At 50.0% G+C, this 22369-nt stretch overlaps 2 protein-coding genes across 5 annotated transcripts in view; one reads left to right on the forward strand and one right to left on the reverse strand.

Annotated features, from left to right (window-relative positions):
* Positions 1 to 2123, reverse strand: part of KCTD19 (potassium channel tetramerization domain containing 19) — a 66570-nt gene extending 64447 nt beyond the window's left edge. The window contains exon 1 of one of the 2 annotated variants that reach the window (XM_073554976.1): positions 1285 to 2121. In XM_073554976.1, the coding sequence (XP_073411077.1) occupies positions 1285 to 1308 (24 nt within the window). In that variant the 5' untranslated portion in view covers positions 1309 to 2121. Of the gene's footprint in view, positions 1 to 1284 lie in introns of both variants that reach the window. The other variant, XM_073554977.1, reaches the window with a different exon arrangement.
* On the forward strand, positions 1567 to 21871 carry LRRC36 (leucine rich repeat containing 36). Of its 3 annotated transcripts, none has more exons than XM_073554978.1 (14): positions 1567 to 1708; positions 5097 to 5224; positions 5302 to 5512; positions 6271 to 6370; positions 7385 to 7458; positions 8371 to 8444; positions 8556 to 8610; positions 8779 to 9171; positions 18532 to 18827; positions 19035 to 19191; positions 19270 to 19370; positions 19834 to 19957; positions 20046 to 20160; positions 21105 to 21871. In XM_073554978.1, the coding sequence occupies exons 1-14, from the start codon at positions 1630 to 1632 to the stop codon at positions 21307 to 21309; spliced, it is 2112 nt and encodes a 703-aa protein (XP_073411079.1). In that variant the 5' UTR covers positions 1567 to 1629; the 3' UTR covers positions 21310 to 21871. The 3 variants fall into 3 exon arrangements, with proteins under 3 accessions (XP_073411079.1, XP_073411080.1, XP_073411081.1); XM_073554979.1 differs by having other exon boundaries at positions 8556 to 8604; XM_073554980.1 differs by having other exon boundaries at positions 5320 to 5512.
* Positions 21872 to 22369: the final 498 nt, after the last annotated feature.

Below are 22369 nucleotides of genomic sequence, written 5' to 3' on the forward strand. Positions count from 1 at the left end.
CATGACGTCACCACCAGCCTCCTCTCAGTCCTCTCACACATGACGTCACCACCAGCCTCCTCTCAGTCCTCTCACACATGACGTCACCACCAGCCTCCTCTCAGTCCTCACACACATGACGTCACCACCAGCCGCCTCAGTCCTCTCACACATGACGTCACCACCAGCCTCCTCTCAGTCCTCACACACATGACGTCACCACCAGCCTCCTCTCAGTCCTCTCACACATGACGTCACCACCAGCCTCCTCTCAGTCCTCTCACACATGACGTCACCACCAGCCTCCTCTCAGTCCTCACACACATGACGTCACCACCAGCCTCCTCTCAGTCCTCACACACATGACGTCACCACCAGCCGCCTCTCAGTCCTCACACACATGACGTCACCACCAGCCTCCTCTCAGTCCTCTCACACATGACGTCACCACCAGCCTCCTCTCAGTCCTCTCACACATGACGTCACCACCAGCCTCCTCTCAGTCCTCACACACATGACGTCACCACCAGCCGCCTCAGTCCTCTCACACATGACGTCACCACCAGCCTCCTCTCAGTCCTCTCACACATGACGTCACCACCAGCCTCCTCTCAGTCCTCTCACACATGACGTCACCACCAGCCTCCTCTCAGTCCTCACACACATGACGTCACCACCAGCCGCCTCAGTCCTCTCACACATGACGTCACCACCAGCCGCCTCAGTCCTCACACACACACACACACGACGTCACCACCAGCCGCCTCTCAGTCCTCTCACACATGACGTCACCACCAGCCGCCTCAGTCCTCACACACACATGACGTCACCACCAGCCTCCTCTCAGTCCTCACACACACACATGACGTCACCACCAGCCGCCTCAGTCCTCACACACACATGACGTCACCACCAGCCTCCTCTCAGTCCTCACACACACACACGACGTCACCACCAGCCGCCTCAGTCCTCACACACACGACGTCACCACCAGCCTCCTCTCAGTCCTCACACACACACACGACGTCACCACCAGCCTCCTCTCAGTCCTCACACACACACATGACGTCACCACCAGCCTCCTCTCAGTCCTCACACACACACATGACGTCACCACCAGCCTCCTCTCAGTCCTCACACACACACATGACGTCACCACCAGCCTCCTCTCAGTCCTCACACACGACGTCACCACCAGCCTCCTCTCAGTCCTCACACACACACATGACGTCACCACCAGCCTCCTCTCACACATGACGTCACCACCAGCCGCCTCTCACACATGACGTCACCACCCCTCATTACCGCTCTGCCCTCGCTTCCCGCCATCTTTAGCGCTCAGTCACAAACTGTCCTAACAGCTGCAATAAATTAATCACCTCCGGAGTAATAATCCTCCCGCCAACATCCAGGCGCGTCTCTCCGCCCCCTCCCTCCATGGCAACAGCATCAGTCACTATGGAAACCACCAATAGCCATTCATCATAGCTAACCCCGCCCACAACCTGCTGCCGCCGCTGCCTATTGGTCAGTTCCGTCTCCGCTGGGTTGCTAGGCGCCCGTCCCGCTCTCCCCCGGAACCTTTCCCGCGAACCTTGTTTGCCGCCGTTGCTAGGGGGAGTGTTGACGAGGCTGCACCCATTGAATGTAATGGCGGTGAGGAGGGTTCACCTGAGGGAGCGCTGGGTGTGCGGGAGAGCCGGGCAGCAGCAGCAGGCGGGGACGGCAGGTAACGGGGCGGCCTTCCTACAGGCGCTGCAGGGTTTCCTGCCTGGACTTCCCCTGTAAGGCCGCACTTTCCTTGTAGTTCTCTTTATTTTGCTTCCTGTCGGTATTTTTGCGCGGTTTCTGGAGGGTTTTTTATAAATCTTTGTAAAAACTGTGCGACTTTTTTTCGGTCTAAAATGCTGCAAAAAATGTAAAAGACAGAAATAACAAAAAGTCAAATTCATCCACCCGCGACCGACGGCAACAAAGACTGCAAGACGAGGAAAGAAACGTCACATAAAAGCGACATATAATGCCAGACGGGTCACTGCTGTCAGGGAACGGCACCCATCTGGTTAATGCCTGGAGCCAGAAGATCGTCCCGAGAATCACCCCGAGAATCAATCACCCTGAGCATCGTCCCGAGCATCGCCCCGAGAATCACCCCGAGAATCAATCACCCTGAGCATCGTCCCGAGCATCTCCCCGAGAATCACCCCGAGAATCAATCACCCTGAGCATCGTCCCGAGCATCGCCCCGAGAATCACCCCGAGAATCAATCACCCTGAGCATCGTCCCGAGCATCGCCCCGAGAATCACCCCGAGAATCAATCACCCTGAGCATCGTCCCGAGCATCGCCCCGAGAATCACCCCGAGAATCAATCACCCTGAGCATCGTCCCGAGCATCGCCCCGAGAATCAATCACCCCGAGCATCGTCCCGAGAATCACCCTGAGCATCGTCCCGAGAATCACCCTGAGCATCACCCTGAGCATCGCCCCGAGAATCACCCCGAGAATCAATCACCCTGAGCATCGTCCCGAGCATCACCCCGAGAATCACCCCGAGAATCAATCACCCTGAGCATCGTCCCGAGCATCGCCCCGAGAATCACCCCGAGAATCAATCACCCTGAGCATCGTCCCGAGCATCGCCCCGAGAATCAATCACCCTGAGCATCGTCCCGAGAATCAATCACCCTGAGCATCGTCCCGAGCATCGCCCCAAGAATCACCCCGAGAATCAATCACCCTGAGCATCGTCCCGAGCATCGCCCCGAGAATCACCCCGAGAATCAATCACCCTGAGCATCGTCCCGAGCATCGCCCCGAGAATCAATCACCCCGAGCATCGTCCCGAGAATCACCCCGAGCATCGCCCCAAGAATCACCCCGAGAATCAGTCACCCCAAGCATCACCCCGAGCATCGCCCCGAGAATCAATCGCCCCAAGAATCACCCCGAGAATCAATCACCCTGAGCATCGTCCCGAGCATCACCCCGAGCATCGCCCCGAGAATCAATCGCCCCAAGAATCACCCCGAGAATCAATCACCCTGAGCATCGTCCCGAGAATCACCCCGAGAATCACCCCGAGAATCAATCACCCTGAGCATCGTCCCGAGAATCACCCCGAGCATCAGTCACCCCAAGCATCTCCCCGAGAATCAATCGCCCCAAGAATCACCCCGAGAATCAATCACCCTGAGCATCGTCCCGAGCATCACCCCAAGCATCGCCCCGAGAATCAATCGCCCCAAGAATCACCCCGAGAATCAATCACCCTGAGCATCGTCCCGAGCATCACCCCGAGCATCGCCCCGAGAATCAATCGCCCCAAGAATCACCCCGAGAATCAATCACCCTGAGCATCGTCCCGAGAATCAATCGCCCCAAGAATCACCCCGAGAATCAATCACCCTGAGCATCGTCACGAGCATCACCTCGAGAATCACCCCGAGCATCGCCCAGAGAATCACCCCAAGCATCACCCCGAGCATCGTCCCGAGCATCGCTCCGAGAATCAATCACCCCGAGAATCGTCCCTTGCATCGCCCCAAGAATCACCTCGAGAATCACCCCAAGCATCGCCCAGAGAATCACCCCGAGAATCACCCCAAGCATCGCCCCGAGAATCAATCACCCCATGCATCGCTCCAAGCATTGTCCCAAGTATCGTCCCGAGAATCGCCCCAAGAATCGCCCAGAGCATCACTCCAAGAATCGCTCCAAGCATTGTCCCAAGAATCGCCCCGAGCATCGCCCCTAGAATCACCCCAAGCATCACCCCGAGAATCGCCCAGAGCATCACTCCGAGAATCGCCCAGAGCATCACTCCAAGAATCACCCTGAGAATCGTCCAGAGCATCGCCCCGAGAATCACCCCGAGCATCACTCCAAGCATTGTCCCAAGTATCACCCCGAGAATCGCCCAGAGCATCACCCCGAGAATCGCCCAGAGCATCACCCCGAGAATCGCCCAGAGCATCACTCCAAGAATCACCCCGAGAATCGCCCCACCTCCTGCCATCAGCGCAATGGAAACCCCCCAGGCTGTAAGTCGTGTCAGGTCCAGAGGGGTATTATTCAATGAAAATGGAGAAAGAATGCTATAAAGTACATTCGTCATATGGATGTGTATAGAGTATCACATCCCGCTGCTGTCGTGTACACGGATACATCTCCAGATTTAGACCTGTTCTGTACAAAGATACAGCATCGGCTATAGAGCTGTCTTGTACACGGATACAGCACCGGCTATAGAGCTGTCTTGTACACGGATACAGCACCGGATATAGACCTGTCTTGTACACGGATACAGCAGCGGATATAGAGCTGTCTTGTACACGGATACAGCACCGGATATAGAGCTTTCTTGTACACGGATACAGCACCGGATATAGACCTGTCTTGTACACTGATACAGCACCGGATATAGACCTGTCTTGTACGCGGATACAGCACCGGATATAGAGCTGTCTTGTACACGGATACAGCACCGGATATAGAGCTGTCTTGTACACGGATACAGCACCGGATATAGAGCTGTCTTGTACACGGATACAGCAACGGATATAGAGCTGTCTTGTACACGGATACAGCACCGGATATAGAGCTGTCTTGTACACGGATACAGCACCGGATATAGAGCTGTCTTGTACACGGATACAGCACCGGATATAGAGCTGTCTTGTACACGGATACAGCACCGGATATAAAGCTGTCTTGTACACGGATACAGCACCGGATATAGAGCTGTTTGTACACAGATACAGCACCGGATATAGAGCTGTCTTGTACACGGATACAGCAATGGATATAGAGCTGTCTTGTACACGGATACAGCAATGGATATAGACCTGTCTTGTACACGGATACAGCACCGGATATAGAGCTGTCTTGTACACGGATACAGCACCGGATACAGAGCTGTCTTGTACACGGATACAGCACCGGATATAGAGCTGTTTGTACACGGATACAGCACCGGATATAGACCTGTCTTGTACACGGATACAGCATTGGTTTTAGACCCGTCCTCCTGTTACACCTCCTGCCCCCATGCTGTGATTTCTATACTGTGTATATAATTTATTGACTCTCTTTATTCTTTTTTCCTTCTTCTAAGACACGATAAAGTCTCTGACCCTCGAGGGGACGCACAGAGAGAAGATTCTCACTTTGGGAGACGCGTTTAAGAATTTTCAAAGTCTTCGATCGCTGGATCTATCCAGAAATTTGATCGTCAGCTTACAGGTGAGGGCCGGCGCGTAGGATCCCTTGTCTGGAGATAAGCAGTGACCAGGGGGAAGGGTAGCCGCTTGTCTCTCCAGCTCTGTCTCTTCCAGCAGGGCATTGAATATCTCCATGCGCTTCGCTCCCTGAACCTGTACTATAACGACATTGAATCGCTGAAGGAGATCGAGCGCCTCCGATCACTGTCACATCTGAGGACCCTGGATCTGCGCCTCAACCCGGTCACCAAACATGACGCCAGTTACCGCCTGACCATCATCTGTACCTTAGGCTCCTTGGAAACGCTAGGTGAGCGATCATCAAACCATTCTACAGTGCCCTGCTGGCTGTCAGTGAATGGAAGCATTGGACCATCCTCTGTGAGCTGCACCCTTCATCAGCACCACGCTCCAGCTTGTAGAGGACGCCAGTGTAACAAACCCCCAGCTGTGAGGAGAGTAACAAGGAAAGTCTCCATTCACTGACAGGAAGCAGGAATTAAGATTATAGCAACAAGTTGGCAGGGCAGGTTCAAAAAGTCGCCTGTTCCCAAAAATGTGCACAAACAGTTTGGGCTTATTAATATGCACTTTCACAATTGGTGAATCAGCTGCAAAAAAGGACAAACAGAAATAAAGGGGCAAAAAAGCCCCAAAATGCAGTAATGACTGCGGGTGGGAAAGTCGCACAACTTTTCTTTCTGGAATAAATTGTGCAGAGAATGGGGAAATTGCTGGACCGGCATAGTGTTACATCCCGGCACATGCTGGGAGTTGTAGTTCCCGCATTGCATATTTGTGCACTCAACGTTAGCAGGGAAGAGGTTAATAATGAATAATTGAGCAGGGGGGTGTGAGGGAGCTCCGTTCCCTGTCCAGGTTTGTGTTGTGTCCTCCGCCGGGAGTTGCTATGGCTCCAACCAGGAAACTCTGCCGACCTGACCAACCGTCAGCCGGGGCCGTCACCAGTCCGATCACAGCCTCAGCTCGTCCACAGCTACATACGGGAGGGGGGTACGGCGAAAAGTCACATCGAAAACTTCACGCCAGCTATGTCCTTGTTTCCAGACGAGCGCCCGGTGAGGGACAGCGAAAGGAAAAACGCAAAATATAATTTCCAACTGAAGGACTTTAAGACACTGGATGTGCCGGAGCTGGAGATGGGGAGGTAGGTGCGCCGCGATGGGAAGGTAGGGGTACAGGGATGGGGAGGTAGGGGCGCAGGGATGGGGAGTCAGGTGCACAGGGATGGGGAGGTAGGGGCGCAGGGAGGGGGAGTCAGGTGCACAGTGATGGGGAGGTAGGGGCGCAGGGATGGGGAGTCAGGTGCACAGGGATGGTGAGGCAGGTGCGCAGTGATGGGGAGTCAGGTGCACAGGGATGGGGAGTCAGGTGCACAGGGATGGGGAGTCAGGTGCACAGGGATGGGGAGTCAGGTGCACAGGGATGGGGAGGTAAGGGCGCAGGGATGGGGAGGTAAGGGCGCAGGGATGGGGGGGCAGGTGCGCAGGGATGGGGGAGGCAGGGGCGCAGTGATGGGGGAGGCAGGGGCGCAGTGATGGGGAGGTAAGTGTGCAGGGATGGGGAGGTAGGGGCGCAGCGATGGGGAGGGAGATGCACAGTGATGGGGAGGGAGATGCACAGCGATGGGGAGGGAGATGCACAGCGATGGGGCGAGCTGTTGTTCCTCATCCTGCAATAATCTCATTTAACACGAAATGCATGACAATGATTTTAGAAATACACTGTTACATTTTCTGCTTGTTTCTTTCTGCTCTTGTAACATTGTATTCCCTCTGTGTAATCAGTGATTGAGCAGTAGTCTGTATACACAGTGTATACGCTGTTGCTGTGTGCTATATACAGTCAGTGCCAGTATATACGCGGCAGCCTTGGACATGAGGGATCTCACATACCAGAGCAGATTCGTCTGTTCCCGGAGCCCACGCGCCCCTTACGTGGATGCTACACATCATTTCAGTCTGGGCACACTGGAGCAGGATTGCCAGAAACGTCACGTTGTACTCCCGTGATAATACCGGCAGACGGACACAGGCAGAACGGGCCCCTTTGGCAGAATCGTGTATGGGCACAATAATAACTCGCATACTTCAGCTTCGGAGGTGGACGTCGCCCCTTTCCTCTTGGGACACGCTTATCATATACAATTTTTGTCTTTCAGCTGTGAAAAAAGTCCCACTTACCTGCAGAAGACATCAGCGAACGCTCACCTGGATTTTCCCCTGAGCAGCTCAGGTAACGGGTCTCCAGGGAATCTCAGAAAATGGGACATTCCTCTCTATATGAAGGATATTCTGCAATGTAAATGGCGCGGCTGAACCACTGGAGACATTTGCAGTGTTGGTATCAGGCAGTCTGGCCGTGCCGTAGTAATAGGAGAGCTGCGGCAGAGACCTCCTGCCTGACACCGATGTCCAGGAGGTCGAGTGCTCGACTCTTTCTACCCGTTACAGGTGTCTGTTAGAGAGAATTCTTTTTTATCTCATTTAAACGTTTTATTGTTTGTTTGTTTTTAGGGGGGGGGGGATAAAAACTAAATTCCTTACCAGCGTCCGCTGTACATGTAATTCGCTTAGCGTGCACCATAAGGAGTCAGATGCCTCCAACCGCAGCGATCAGAGCTCTGATTGCTGCTGTTAACGCCTTACATGCTGCAGTCAATCTCTGACAGCGGCATTTAAGGCGTACGGTCCGAGGGATGCACCGATCACTGTCGGCTCTGCCAGGTGGGCAAAACCTTCTCGTGCTATGCCACACGTCATAAAGCTAAATAAATATAGAAAATCCCAGAATTGCATTTTTTACGGTGGCTGCTTTTCTGCTGGAGAAAATGAAATAAAAACAGATCAAATGGTATCGGTTAAAATGTCAGCTCGGCGTGCAGAAAATATCCTGCCCTCCCACAGCGCAATTGCCAGAAAAAGTTCTTAGAAAATAGCGACAGACAAAATATATTTTTTTTCACAAATTCCTGAACATTATTTTTTTCACCACTAAAATAAACTGTACAAGTTATGGCCGGCTGCAATCGTGCCGACCTGAGGGGTCACGCTGCCAGGTGTTTTAGGGGTTAAACAGTCCGGTCAGTTCTATAATAGTATATACCGTATATTCACACTGACTTGTATGATGCTAATCTCATTCTAGACTTCAGCAAGATGCACGACCGGGAAAAGGAACGTCCGGATTACACCAAGGGAATCTCTCCAGCTACGTATCAGGTACATTCTCCTCCCTAACCGGGATAAATCTGCCTGTGAAAGTTCTCATCAAATCCCGGCCATGTGCACAGAGACCTACAATTATGGGTTCCCCTCTCTCTGCGTTCACAGACCGAAGAGCAGCAGTCGTCCGTGCGGCCGCAGAGCGACTTTGACGACGGTATTGGTATAATTGCAGCTTCACTTCAATAACTCGTTACCAACAACACTAACCCGTGTAGACGTACCGTAATGGCCTCAGCCATCGCTTGCCCGCGTGGTCAGGCTTCACCGCTGTATTTCTGCCCCAGAGGGTTCGCGTCTAAGACATGACAATCCTTTGTGTAATTTGCAGAATACCACCCTTTACCGTCACCGCCGCGCTCATCCCTCCGTTCTCCAGGTCCCTCGTCACGTGCCAAAGAAGGCCAACGCGTCACTTTTGCAGAGTCAACCATTTCAGAGCTATTTCCAAAAAAAGAGGATTTAGACCGACGATTGGAAAGCAGAGACGATTTCATCAGCACCGGAAAACCCACATTTGTCCCTTTAGAAAAACCGGAATCAACGTTCAGCTTCAAAAATACCTACCTGACGTCTACCCCGGTAAGGAAGGAGTCCGCCGGCAGTGACTGCACGAGGGTTAACGCCGACGTCCTCAATGACATCGGACAGAGCACAGAATACAGAGATCGACACAAGTCTACAGAGGAGATGAGCAGAGACAGACTGCTGAGACTCAGCTCAGGTACGTGGGCATCTCCTACCATATCTATTATACATGTTGGGTGTATATATACTACTAAAATCGCGTATATGCTACTAATATCGTGTATATATACACTACTGATATCGTGTATATACTACTAATATGGCGTATATATATATATATACACTACTAATATCGTGTATATATACTACTAATATCGTGTATATACTACTAATATCGTGTATATATACTACTAATATCGTGTATATACTACTAATATCGTGTATATACTACTAATATCGTGTATATACTACTAATATGGCGTATATATACTGTATATACACTACTAATATCGCGTATATACACTACTAATATCGTGTATATATACTACTAATATCGTGTATATACTACTAATATCGTGTATATACTACTAATATCGTGTATATACTACTAATATGGCGTATATATACTGTATATACACTACTAATATCGCGTATATATACTACTAATATCGTGTATATACTACTAATATGGAGTATATATACTGTATATACACTAATAATATCGCGTATATATACTAATAATATCGTGTATATACTACTAATATCGTGTATATACTACTAATATCGTGTATATACTACTAATATGGCGTATATATACTGTATATACACTACTAATATGGCGTATATATACTACTAATATCGTGTATATACTACTAATATCGCGTGTATATACTACTAATATCGCGTATATACTACTAATATCGCGTATATATACTACTAATATCGTGTATATATACTACTAATATCGTGTATATACTACTAATATCGCGTGTATATACTACTAATATGGCGTATATATACTGTATATACACTACTAATATCGCGTATATATACTACTAATATCGTGTATATATACTACTAATATCGCGTATATGCTACTAATATCGCGTATATACTACTAATATCGCGTATATACTACTAATATCGCGTATATACTACTAATATCGCGTATATACTACTAATATCGCGTATATATACTACTAATATCGTGTATATATACTACTAATATCGCGTATATACTACTAATATCGCGTATATATACTACTAATATCGTGTATATATACTACTAATATCGCGTATATACACTACTAATATCGCGTATATACTACTAATATCGCGTATATATACTACTAATATCGCGTATATATACTAATATCACATGTATCTATATAGATACACACTACTAATATCGCGTATATACTACTAATATTGCGTATATACTAATATGGTGTATATACTACTAATATGGTGTGTATATATATATATATATATATATATATATATATATACACACTACTAATATCGCGTATATGCTGGGTCCTGAAAGCAACCTCCTCCCATATACACTGATCAAATAAATAAAGGGAACACTACAATCTCACATCCTAGACGTCACTGAATATTCCAGTTGCAAATCTTTGATTACATGGTGGAATGCGTTAAGAACAATAAAACATAAAAATGATCAATGTAAATCACAATTAATATACCAAACATCAAAGTGGAAAATCAAATTACAGGCTGATACAACTTCAGTGGAAATGCCTCAAGACAATGAAATGATGCTCAGTAGTGTGTGTGGCCTCCACGTACCTGTATGACCTCCGAACAATGCCTGGGCATGCTCCTGATGAGCCGGCGGAGGTTTTCCTGAGGGATCTCCTCTCAGCCCAGGTTTAAAGCATCAGTCATCTACTGGACAGTCTGTGGTACCATGTGGCGTTGGTGGATGGAACGAGACATGATGTCCCAGATGTGCTCGATTGGATTCAGGTCTGGGGAACGGGCAGGCCATTCTATAGCATCAATGACTTCATCATGCAGGAACTGCTGACACTTCAGCCACATGAGGCCTAGCATTGTCATGCATCAGAAGGACCCCAGGTCCCACTGCACCTGGATATGGTCTCACAATGGGTCTGAGGATCTCATCCCAGTAGCTAATGGCAGTCAGGCTACCTCTGCCTAACACATAGAGAGCTGCACGGCCCTCAAAGAAATGCCACCCCACACCATTACTGACCCACTGCCAGACTGCTCATGCTGGAGGATATTGCAGGCAGCAGAACGTTCTCCATGGCATCGCCAAACTCTGTCACCACTTGTGCTAAGTGTGAACCTGCTCTCATCAGTAAAGAGCACAGGACGCCAATGTCGAATCTGCCAATCTTGGTGTTCGCTGGCAAATACCATTCATAGGTGCGAATCAGGATGTTTGCCTCATACCACCTTCATGAAGTCTGTTCTGACAGTTTGAGCAAATACATGGATGTTAGTGGCTGCTGGAGGTCATTTTGCAGGGCTCTGGCACGGTTTCTCCTTGCACAACGGAGATGGTAGTGGTCCTGCTGCAGGGTTGTTGCCCCCCTACAGCCCCCTCCCACGTCTCCTGCTATCTGCTCCATGCTTTGGACACTGGGCTGACAGACACAGCTGCCCTTCCTGCCACAGCTTGCATGGATGTGCCATCCTGGATGAGCTGCACTTCCTGAGCAACTTCTGTAGGATGTAGACACCACCTCATACTGTACAGTACCTATAGAAGGGAGAGCAATGACAACAGGCAAAAGTGACCAAACAACAGCCAAAAAGTATGAGAACAGAAAAAAATGGTCTGTGGTCGCCACAATCAGGGTTGTGTCATTACTGGATAGGTTGATGTCACAGATGTGTGACTGACTCCGAGTTACGTTGTGTTGTTTAAGTGTTCCCTTTATTTATTTTTTTTAGCTGTGTGTGTGTAATTAATATATATATTAAACACACCAGAAGTGGTGACATGTTTCTATCATACGTTTCCTCGGATTGCTCCACTCCTGGTTTTGGGTTACAAAACACTGATGTGGGGCGTGACATGGCCGGCGGGGAGTGAGGACGCGTCCTGGAGAGCTCCCGCTCCAGCATCGGGAACCAACACAACAAGGGACATACCCTCATGTCCAACACCCTAATGTCCACAAGGAGTGCGCCTACAGGCTCCGCGGCACCCGAAAAAGCGCCCCACATTTCCCGCTACTTCGCGGGAGCGGGGAAGAAGAAGGCTGCAGGTGCAGGCGCCATGTTGGAAGCGTCGCGCAGAGGACAACCAGCCCCGCCGTCGGCGGGGAGTAAGGTACCGGAGGTGGGGGAGCAGCGTGGAGGGAGAGAAGACAGTGAGGGGACTTCCCCAGGATCTAGTGGGGTGACTTTGATGGATGTGAAAGGAGCGGGGCAGTCTTCTCATAGTGGTAACAGCACCGCTGAGCCCCTGGAAACATGCGCCTTACAAGGAGACCCCGCAGGCAGGCCGAAGAGACCTCACACTGCTGTAACTAGTGCAGGCCCAGGGAGGGCCACCCTGACACACCCTGCGCCATTCTCCCAGGGAAATAATACTAATCCTCCTGACAGCAACCTTGCCACCACAGGAGACGATATAACTCAGGAGGGAGCAGACCCCAAGCTGAGAGGGCAGCTTAATCAACCCATAATAATAAATGCTCATCAAGATGACTTGCCGTCTGGCATCCCCCCCCCCACCTACTCCTCAATTAGTCACGTCCATAACATCACAACGCGGACCTGTGGCCCCTCTCCCGGCAGGACAACCTGTAGCACCCGTGGGAGTTGATTTCACATTACTGTATAATAAGATAAAAGACATCCCGATGAAACAAGACATGGAACAATATATTGTTCGCTTGGAATCTTCTTACAAAGCGGAACTTTCTATACTTAAGGATGATATCCAACAATGCGGAGAGAAGGTTGAATCTCATGACCAGCTCCTGACCTCCCTGAAAGACAGAATAGAGGCTCAAGAAGCTGCCGTGGCTGCCCAGGCTAGGCAGCTGCAGACCCTGGCAGAGATGCTGGACGATTCTGAAAACGGGACGCAGGAATAACATAAGAGTACGGGGATTACCTGAAGCCATCCCTCCTCAGGAGTTAAACACCACCTTGAGAGGCATCTTCAATTCGGTATTGGATAGACCCCAAGATACCCCACTGGAGTTAGATCGTGCTCATAGGGCTCTGGGCCCGCGTCCTAGTGATCAAGACCCACCGAGAGATGTGATCTGTCGGGTCCATAAGTACCAGCTTAAGGACGCAGTCATGGGAGCGGCCAGGAGAGCAAGACCCATTAAGCACTTGGATTCCCGTATGCAGCTCCTACCAGATCTATCCAGATGGACTTTGCAGAGACGTAGAGCCCTTCGCCCACTCTTGGAGGAGCTGCAACAAAAAGATCTTCCCTATACCTGGGGGTTTCTGTTCTGCCTCCGGGTTCAGAAGAGGGGCAGAGTACATCGCCTGAGCCACCCCAGCGGAATCCCAGCATTCTCAGCTGCCCTGGATCTACATGAGGTGGACGTCCTCGACTGGCCACCCCTACCGTCCTTTTAGAGAATGGACGACCCTCGTGGAGGACAGCTTCCTCAACGGCAGCCCAATAGGCGTGGGCGGGCACATCCGGGAGGAGAAAATGACTGATGGCAGAGTTTTGTGATTTAGGGGAGGTTTTCCGCATGGGTGGATGGGGGGCGGAGATGAGGGATCAGCTTTATTAGCAATGAGGAACGGAGGGTTAAATCAGATGATGTGATCGGTCTAATTTCTTTTCCTCTCCTCTTCTTGCCTCTCTCCCCTCTCCCCCCCCTCCCGCTCACTCTTGGATGGCTGTGTCTTCGTGATGACTAATTCCAGATAACTAGATGATTCACCACCTTATGGGGCTCCATTTAACGGAAGGCATGATTCTCGGGAGCTTATGGTGTTCTAGATTTAATGGCTGTGATGTCTTTAACATTTTCGGTTTTAACGTTACTGAAGCTGAATATGAGGCGTGATATGCCAACGACTCATGGGTTTGTTAGAAATGGTTTATATGATCTTAAGGGGTTGGATTCCTTGGTTCAGGGGTAAGCGAAGGTTATTCCATTGTAAAGTTGGGGACCGGGGGAGACGGGTCTCCATTTCTCTTCTTGCCATACACTTAACCCCCCTTGGAGGTGCTGTCCTGCCATTGAGGCGTACAGCAATTAGTGCATACCTCCACCTGGTTTCACGTTGTCTATGGGTGTGTGCTTAATCACACCCGCATTGTTAATTATATTGTTACCTTCTGCTTTTCTAATTCTTAACTCTTTGTTCATTCTCTGTATCTAACCTATCCCCACCCCACTAACCTTCCCCCTTCCCTCCAATGGGTGCCGGACCCCGGAGCGGACCCATCCTTGTGGAGGAGGCCTGATTCCCTCGATCCCAGACTGCAAACACGATGCCTGGTGGGACTGCCACACAAAAGATCACATTGGGCTCCTTAAACGTTAGGGGCTTTAACACACCACAGAAGCGGTCGCATGTCTTATACGATATGCACAAGAAAAAAGTTAATGTATTGATATTACAAGAGACGCATTTTAAGATGGGACATGTCCCTAGTATACCCAATCGCTATTACACGCCTTGGTTCCACAGCGCCAACCCGGACTCACGATCCCGAGGGGTTTCCATTTCACTCCACAAATCCCTCCAACATACTACACTGGACACACTAATTGATACGGAGGGGAGGTACGTGATCTTGAAGATCCAGATTTTTTCAACAACGTATACTATAGCTGGTTGGTACGCTCCCGGCCGAGATCAAATTTGAGCTGTTCGGTCTTTTTTGAGACTGTAGCTGATTTCGCTAAAGGGGTTGTTATACTGGGGGGGAGACGTCAATCTGACTCTTAACCCGACATTGGACTCGACGGTGGCAAGGTCTTACCTCTCTCCTCGACAGATGACCTCTTTAAAAAGAGACCTTCATGACTTACACCTCACCGATGTCTGGAGGCTCCTTAACCCCAACACGAAGGATTACACGTTCTTCTCCACGCCACATAACTCGTATGACAGAATAGATTTCTTTCTTCTTAGCCACTGCGCGTTGGCCTGGAATCCGAAACCGTCTATTGGAAGTTTCCTGTGGTCGGATCATGCTCCAGTCTTTTTGGACATCAGTCCCCCTGATTCGGGAACGCGACAGTGGACGTGGAGACTGAACGATAATCTTTTAAAAGACCCTACATGTGTGGCTGACGTCAACTACCATAGTGACATTTTTACAAGATCACGCACATGATGACACCGCTATACCTACCAAATGGGAAACTCTTAAATGTGTCCTTAGAGGGGTACTTATTAAACTTGGTTCCCGCTTGAAGCAATTGAAAAACAAGGACATTAGGGATCTTCCGGAAAAAATATTAATTCTGGAGACGAACCATAAGAATGACTTCAGAGTGGAGACGCAGCCTGACTTGATCAAATGTAGGATCGACCTGAAATCCCTGTTAAACGAGAAGTTCCGAATTCGTTTTAGAAGTCTTCTATATGGACAAGCTAATAAATGTGGACGTATGCTAGCTAGATTTTTACATCCACGTTGTCAGACCACATATATACCATCCCTTCAGAAACCTCACGGTCAGGTGACGTCAAACCCAACCGAAATCCTTGACGTAATGCGGCGCTACTACCATGCATTATACAATATTAAGGGAGGTGACCCCTCTCAGCCGCCTCTGGACCCCCAACCACAAATTGAGGCGTACATACATGATACCGCCCTCCCGACATGGACTACAGATCTATCAGAACCACTAGAAACTGATTTCACAACGGAGGAGATTGATGAGGTCATTCGGAATACCCCGGCTAGTAAGAGCCCGGGACCGGACGGCTTTTCCCCTCATTTCTACAAGACATTTCGAGAGCAACTTAACCCCATTATGACACAGGTTTTTAACTCCATCGCAGGCGACGCCGCATTTGTCCCACAATCCTTAGAGACTTTCATTACAGTGATACTGAAACCGGGAAGGGATCCTACGGTAGTAACTAATTATCGCCCAATATCACTCATTAATATAGATGTGAAACTTTACGCAAAAATTTTGGCTAACCGATTAGCTCCCCTTCTGCCTTTGGTTGTGCACTCGGATCAGGTGGGGTTTGTACGGGGGAGGGAGGCGAGGGACGGAATAAACAAAACCCTCATTCTGACTGCACATGCTAAATCAAAACATAAACCGATGGCGCTGCTGTCGATCGACGCGAGGAAAGCCTTTGACCGGGTACACTGGGGATTCATGTTCTCGGCCCTACGGCAAATAGGCCTGGGGAGCCACTTCCTACAAAAGATTGTGGCTCTGTACTCCAGCCCTTCGGCGAGAGTTAGGGTCAATGGCACATTGTCAGACCCTATAGCTATCGGGAACGGCACACGACAGGGATGCCCTCTATCACCCCTTTTATACACGGTGGTCATGGAACATTTGGCGGTAGCAATTAGAGGGAATCCCAGTGTACACGGCCTCTGGGTGGATCGAGTTCATTATAAGGTCTCTCTTTATGCGGATGACCTCCTACTGTATGTATCTCAGCCACACATTTCCCTTCCGTCGCTGATGGTGGAATTTAAAAAAATTTGGTGCAGTCAGTAATTTTAAAATTAATTTTCGGAAAACCGAAGCCCTAAATATATCCTTGGGACAAGAAGAACTTAGGAGAATAATGGAGAATTTCCCCTTTCGGTGGAAGAATGGAGCTATTCAATATTTGGGTGTTCAAATTCCTTCCGACATGACCGACCTTTACAAACTCAACTATTTACCCCTTCTGGAATCGACCCTGAAGCGTTTGAGAGAGTATGGCCGAAAGAATATTTCATGGTTTGGTAGGATGAACTCCTTTAAGATGGATGTTCTTCCCAGGTTTTTGTATTTGTTTCAGGCGGTCCAGATTACACCGCCGAGGGCATTCTTCCAGGCCATCAGATCCGCATTGATCCGATTTGTTTGGCGGGCTTCTAAGCCCCGTTTAAAATATACCTGTCTGACTACTCCGAAATCCAGAGGGGGTGCGGGCCTCCCTGATTTAGAACTTTACCATAGGGCCTCCACACTAGCGCGCCTATTCGACTGGCAGTATCTAAACAATGGGTTCAATTGGAACAGACATCCTTTGACATCCCCTTGCGACACCTTCCTTGGATCCGATGCTACGATCTTACTACAGGCGGCTCTGAGGGATCCACGGGCTTTTTGCCACGAGAGACATTACGACTCTGGAAACATATAAAAATTAAGAAGAAATTGATGAGTGTCCTGAATCTGTTGACACCAATTTTTGGCAATCTGGACTTTCCTCCGGGTCGTCTCAGGGATCGTTTTTTAGGCTGGCACATTAGCTCTGACTTACGCCTGGGACAGGTACTGGTGGGAGGAGATATTCCATCTCTGGAGACTCTACAAGAACAGTCTCCCAATGGGGGGCTCTCCTGGATGGAATATAATCAGCTGACGTCGTTTGTCCAGAGACATATGGTGGGCCTCCCCCCCCCCACATATGGTGGCAGTGCTCCGCTATACAACCCTTTTGGAAGAAGGTGTTCTCGGCTTATCAAAAAATTACTGGAGATGTTGTTTCCCTTCCCCGCAAGTTGCCATCCTCTCGATCCTTCCGGGTTCCATATCGGCCCAGAAACGGAGCCTTCTCAGGTTTTGTGTCACTGCAGCACGTATGGTAATCCCACGCCATTGGCGAGTAGCAGTACCACCAACAATGGCGGAATGGGTGTCGGAATTTGCAGATATCTTCCGGATGGAGGAGCTGATGGCTGAGATGGAGGGGGACAGCACCCGCCTGATTCGCATCTGGCATCCCTGGATCTTGTTTAAAGAAACCGCTGGGCAATCTCAACTGGTTGAGGAGGCTTCTTAGGGGCCGGTTTGGGAGTTTGGTGCCCGTCTCCCCCCCCCCCCCCCTCTCCTTTACTACTCCTAAATGTTCCATTCTAATTTCTCTTGTGTTCTTTCCCCTTTCTCTCTCATATCCTTTCTTTTTCTATGATACACCGCTGCTGATATAATGCACTATGAATGATTCTGACTATTATTTTAAGATACCTACCCATCTATGTTGCTAAGAACTCAGATAATAGGAGAGGAAAGTTTACTCTCTAGTCTGTTCCATTTTATATAAGCAAAATGTTTGCTGTAACCTATATGGCTGGGTTAACCAATATTTAGTGACAACCACCCGGTTAGATCTTGGTCAGTGGCGGTGGGTTTGTGCCTGCCACTGGGAAGCTACGAGATTTCATGTTAGCAGTCGTGCCGGATTTATAAGTGATTGTTTATACTGTGATAGTGCTCAGATGGGTATATAACTTTCATCATTTTGTATGTTTTCTTTGTCTACTTGATCTTTCAATAAAAATAGATTCAACATCCAAACCACTGATGTAGAAGACTGAGCACATGCTGCACTAGTGTAATATTGCGGTTGTATTTTCCCTCCGTAGATCTCTATGTGACCACACATCTGACAGATCCCTCCACATCATCCAATTCTCTCTCTGCCTTAAGAAAAGGTTTTACCGACGTCTCCAAGACGTACACGCTGCCATCTAAACCCACCCTGGCAAACACTTCCCTGTCCACAGGAAAAAGCCTGAGCCGCCCCGAATTCAGAGACTACAAGAGCTGGTGGAGCCCGGAGAGAGCGTTCGGCGTGAAGGGTGACAGCCTGTCCGTGCCGCAAAATGGCATGAAAAGAGCCAGCAGCCTGAGCTCTCTGCTCTCCCCCCCGGTCAGCAGTGTAAGTGCACATGTACCCACTGCCCCCATAGTGTGCGGGCGCCGGAGAGAGACCCCACAATGAGCGAGAGGTCAGAATATGGCATTGGTTCCCGTTCCCACTAATTGCTTTGAATGAACGCTTGTGTCTTCTAGTCGGCCCTGGTGTAGATGAGAAGACGTTAACGATCGGATCTTTAGATCTCACCTCCAATGTATTCTTTTGTAGACTGACAATTTATTAAGTGGAAACGAGGTGAAAAACAGAGCGCCCCCCTGTAGTGGCGAGGGTCCCGACGTCAATGACGTCCTGCACCGCCTCATGGACTTAGTAGACCGGTACTGGAACGGGTCAGGATCCCTTCTACACAACCAGCGGTTCCTGGGTGAGTGTACGGGATCGCAGCATTTATTATCAGGCCTGGAAGGAGACGGTAGACTTCATGCTTATTGTTTCCCGCCAGGACCTGCTCGGGATCTGCTCTCACGTCTGAGCGCTACCAGACACCTCTCACAGGAGCATCCTACAGGCAGTCCCAGGCAAGATGACGACGGCGAGACCACAGTAGGTTGTGACAGGAGCATCGGTGTATCTATGACCACTATACTGACCCCATGTCTGCAAACACCCCGCATTGCTCAAGCAGTTTACACCATTAACGCTCCAAAAAGCAAATTGCACAAAATTATTCCATTTTTTACTCATTACCTACTAAAACTTTAAAAAAGGCGGCCTGTTATACCAGGAGCGCGTTCCCAAACTTCATGGCACCTCGTCAAAACTTTTTTGCAAGTTTGCATCTGCTAATAGTAGGTATACGTTACACTTATCATTGAGTGTCTTATTAAATTTGGAGCAATTTAGTCCAATGATCACCAACCCCATATTTGGATAGCTGTCCCCTGGTCACACACATTATTCCTCCTCATAGGAGTAACGTTCTCCTGGGCAATGGCAATAAATTCTATTTTTCCCAGCGTCTTCTGCCCCCGATTGACGCTCCTGTATCGGCTCCTTCTTTCCTTAGGACTCTGTAAAACTGAAGCTGATAAAAGTGATGGAGGAAAACCACTTCTTACAGAGCAGAGTGTGTAAACTGGAGAACCAGGCGGCCCGGAGAGAAGGATCGGGCAGCTGCTCCGTGCCGCAAGGTGCTCTCCATTGTGCGGCTGTACGGACGTCGCACCAATATCTCGCAGGGGCATCGTCAGTAACCGGATCTGATCTTTTCACTTCCAGATGATCTGTGGCAGAAGTACGAGCGGCTGAGCCTCCAGGTGGAATCATTGCAGCAACAGCTGGAGAAAACCAATAAACTGCAGGAGACGGTGAACCTGCTCCACAACAGCCAGAGGTACGGGCGCAGAGGCACTAAAGACCGCTGCGGCTCCCGACAGCGCTCTGTATTGTATGAGCAGATTATTAGCACCCGAGCACGTTCAGTCATCACTAACAGGGTCGGCGGCGATCTCTAAAGATGTCCGAGTCCCAGCGGCTGCATGTCTCGTGGCTGTTCAACAGCTGCAACACCTGCAGGGACTGCCCGTTTGTTAGACAGCTGCGAGACACGCAGGGCCTGCCCGTTTGTTAGACAGCTGCGAGACACGCAGGGCCTGCCCGTTTGTTAGACAGCTGCGAGACACGCAGGGCCTGCCCGTTTGTTAGACAGCTGCGAGACACGCAGGGCCTGCCCGTTTGTTAGACAGCTGCGAGACACGCAGGGCCTGCCCGTTTGTTAGACAGCTGCGAGACACGCAGGGCCTGCCCGTTTGTTAGCTGCGAGACACGCAGGGCCTGCCCCTTTGTTAGCTGCGAGACACGCAGGGCCTGCCCCTTTGTTAGACAGCTGCGAGACACGCAGGGCCTGCCCCTTTGTTAGACAGCTGTGAGACACGCAGGGCCTGCCCGTTTGTTAGCTGCGAGACACGCAGGGCCTGCCCGTTTGTTAGACAGCTGCGAGACACGCAGGGCCTGCCCGTTTGTTAGACAGCTGCGAGACACGCAGGGCCTGCCCGTTTGTTAGACAGCTGCGAGACACGCAGGGCCTGCCCGTTTGTTAGACAGCTGCGAGACACGCAGGGCCTGCCCGTTTGTTAGACAGCTGCGAGACACGCAGGGCCTGCCCGTTTGTTAGACAGCTGCGAGACACGCAGGGCCTGCCCGTTTGTTAGACAGCTGCGAGACATGCAGCCATGGGGACTCGGACATATTTTTCAAGCACTCTGAAGTCACTCGCTCATCACTAGTAGCTATCAACCAGGACATCTGGTCTCAGGATGTCCGTTCTGTGCCCCACAGGTCATTAGTCTGCACCAATGAATATCTCCTACAACAACTGAATAAAATCTCCCAGAATGCCGTCTGCAAGCCTCGAGAACCGTCCCCGGACAGGACGAGCACGGAGCGATCCCGCTACAGCGAGGCTACGGCTCCCAGCGCTCCGCTATCTCACAGTGCCGGGCATTACAGGACACTGGAGAGGCTCAGCCTGTGCCCATTATAAGGTCCCGGCCAAGAGGAGGCGCCACGCTCAGGGTAATGCATACACTCTCCGATCATGATCAGACATAAAACACATCCTTAAAGGGATTGTTCAGGAATAAACATGGCTGCTTTGTTAGAAACCGCTGAACACAGAAGGGAGTCGACATACAACCCATGAGCCGAAAAAAAAAGCAGCCGTGTTTTTCTAATCCTGGACCGCCCCTTTAAATCACAAGAAGCCGACCGTCAGATTGTTCTGGTTTACACCATCATCTTGGCAGATTAGTGTCTAATCCGTCCTATAAGGCGAGGATTAGAGCGAGTGCCACTATGCCCAGGAACACAGGGCGAGCGGCTGTGAGTCTCTGTATCATTAGGACACTTGTATTTTTTTTATATATTTCTTAATCATTGATTTTCTATAAAATGATGAGTCTGGCATTCATTGTCCGTGTGCACATTAGTGGCAGAGGATCACAGGAGTGGATAACATGGATGCAATCCGAGAAGAGCGACCAGTGGTCTTCAGCGAGGCCATGCAGATAAAAATATATATCAGCATGCTCCGCTCCCACTCTTGCCCCCTTCTGCGTGTAGCGGGGGGAAATAACGCCGCGTTCACACACATTGTATAGTCAGACCGGCTGAAGACCTGCAGATGCTTCTCCACTGGATCATGTGCCGTCACCGACCAAAAATACAGGGCTCGGCCGAGGAGTCACAGGATTGAGCAGAGCGCTGCTGATCGGGCACACCGAGATCCGACATGCGCCACCATCTTTCCCACCCAACATGCCGCACATAGAGTCAGCACATCCCCCTCCCCAATCGATGTTTAGCACTGGCAGTCACTCACCCACTGGCAATAAACGAGATGAAGGAGGCCTTACACAGAGGAGCTGGTGGCAGCCTGCGTCACCCACTGATAGTGATGTAGGGACCGGTCGGGGGGGCTCCTGTCCCAGATTCCCAACACATCGTGGGCACTTATGAGGCTGTAGCATTTGGTTGGCAAAACCCGCGGCCGCTCCATGCACAGAGGGCTGAATTCAGCCTTTCGTAGCCATCATTATACTGAA

The sequence above is a fragment of the Dendrobates tinctorius genome, unplaced genomic scaffold, assembly GCF_039654945.1.
Source record: "Dendrobates tinctorius isolate UK_male_01 unplaced genomic scaffold, ASM3965494v1 ptg000214l, whole genome shotgun sequence".
Lineage (NCBI taxonomy): Eukaryota > Metazoa > Chordata > Amphibia > Anura > Dendrobatidae > Dendrobates > Dendrobates tinctorius.

Excerpts from the sequence above, each read along its gene's own strand:
- LRRC36 (XM_073554978.1), top strand. The coding sequence starts at position 1,630 with ATGGCGGTGAGGAGGGTTCACCTGAGGGAGCGCTGGGTGTGCGGGAGA. Across the intron at positions 9,172-18,531 it reads ACTGCTGAGACTCAGCTCAG|ATCTCTATGTGACCACACAT; the intron begins GTACGTGGGCAT and ends TTCCCTCCGTAG. Across the intron at positions 19,371-19,833 it reads ATGACGACGGCGAGACCACA|GACTCTGTAAAACTGAAGCT; the intron begins GTAGGTTGTGAC and ends TTCTTTCCTTAG.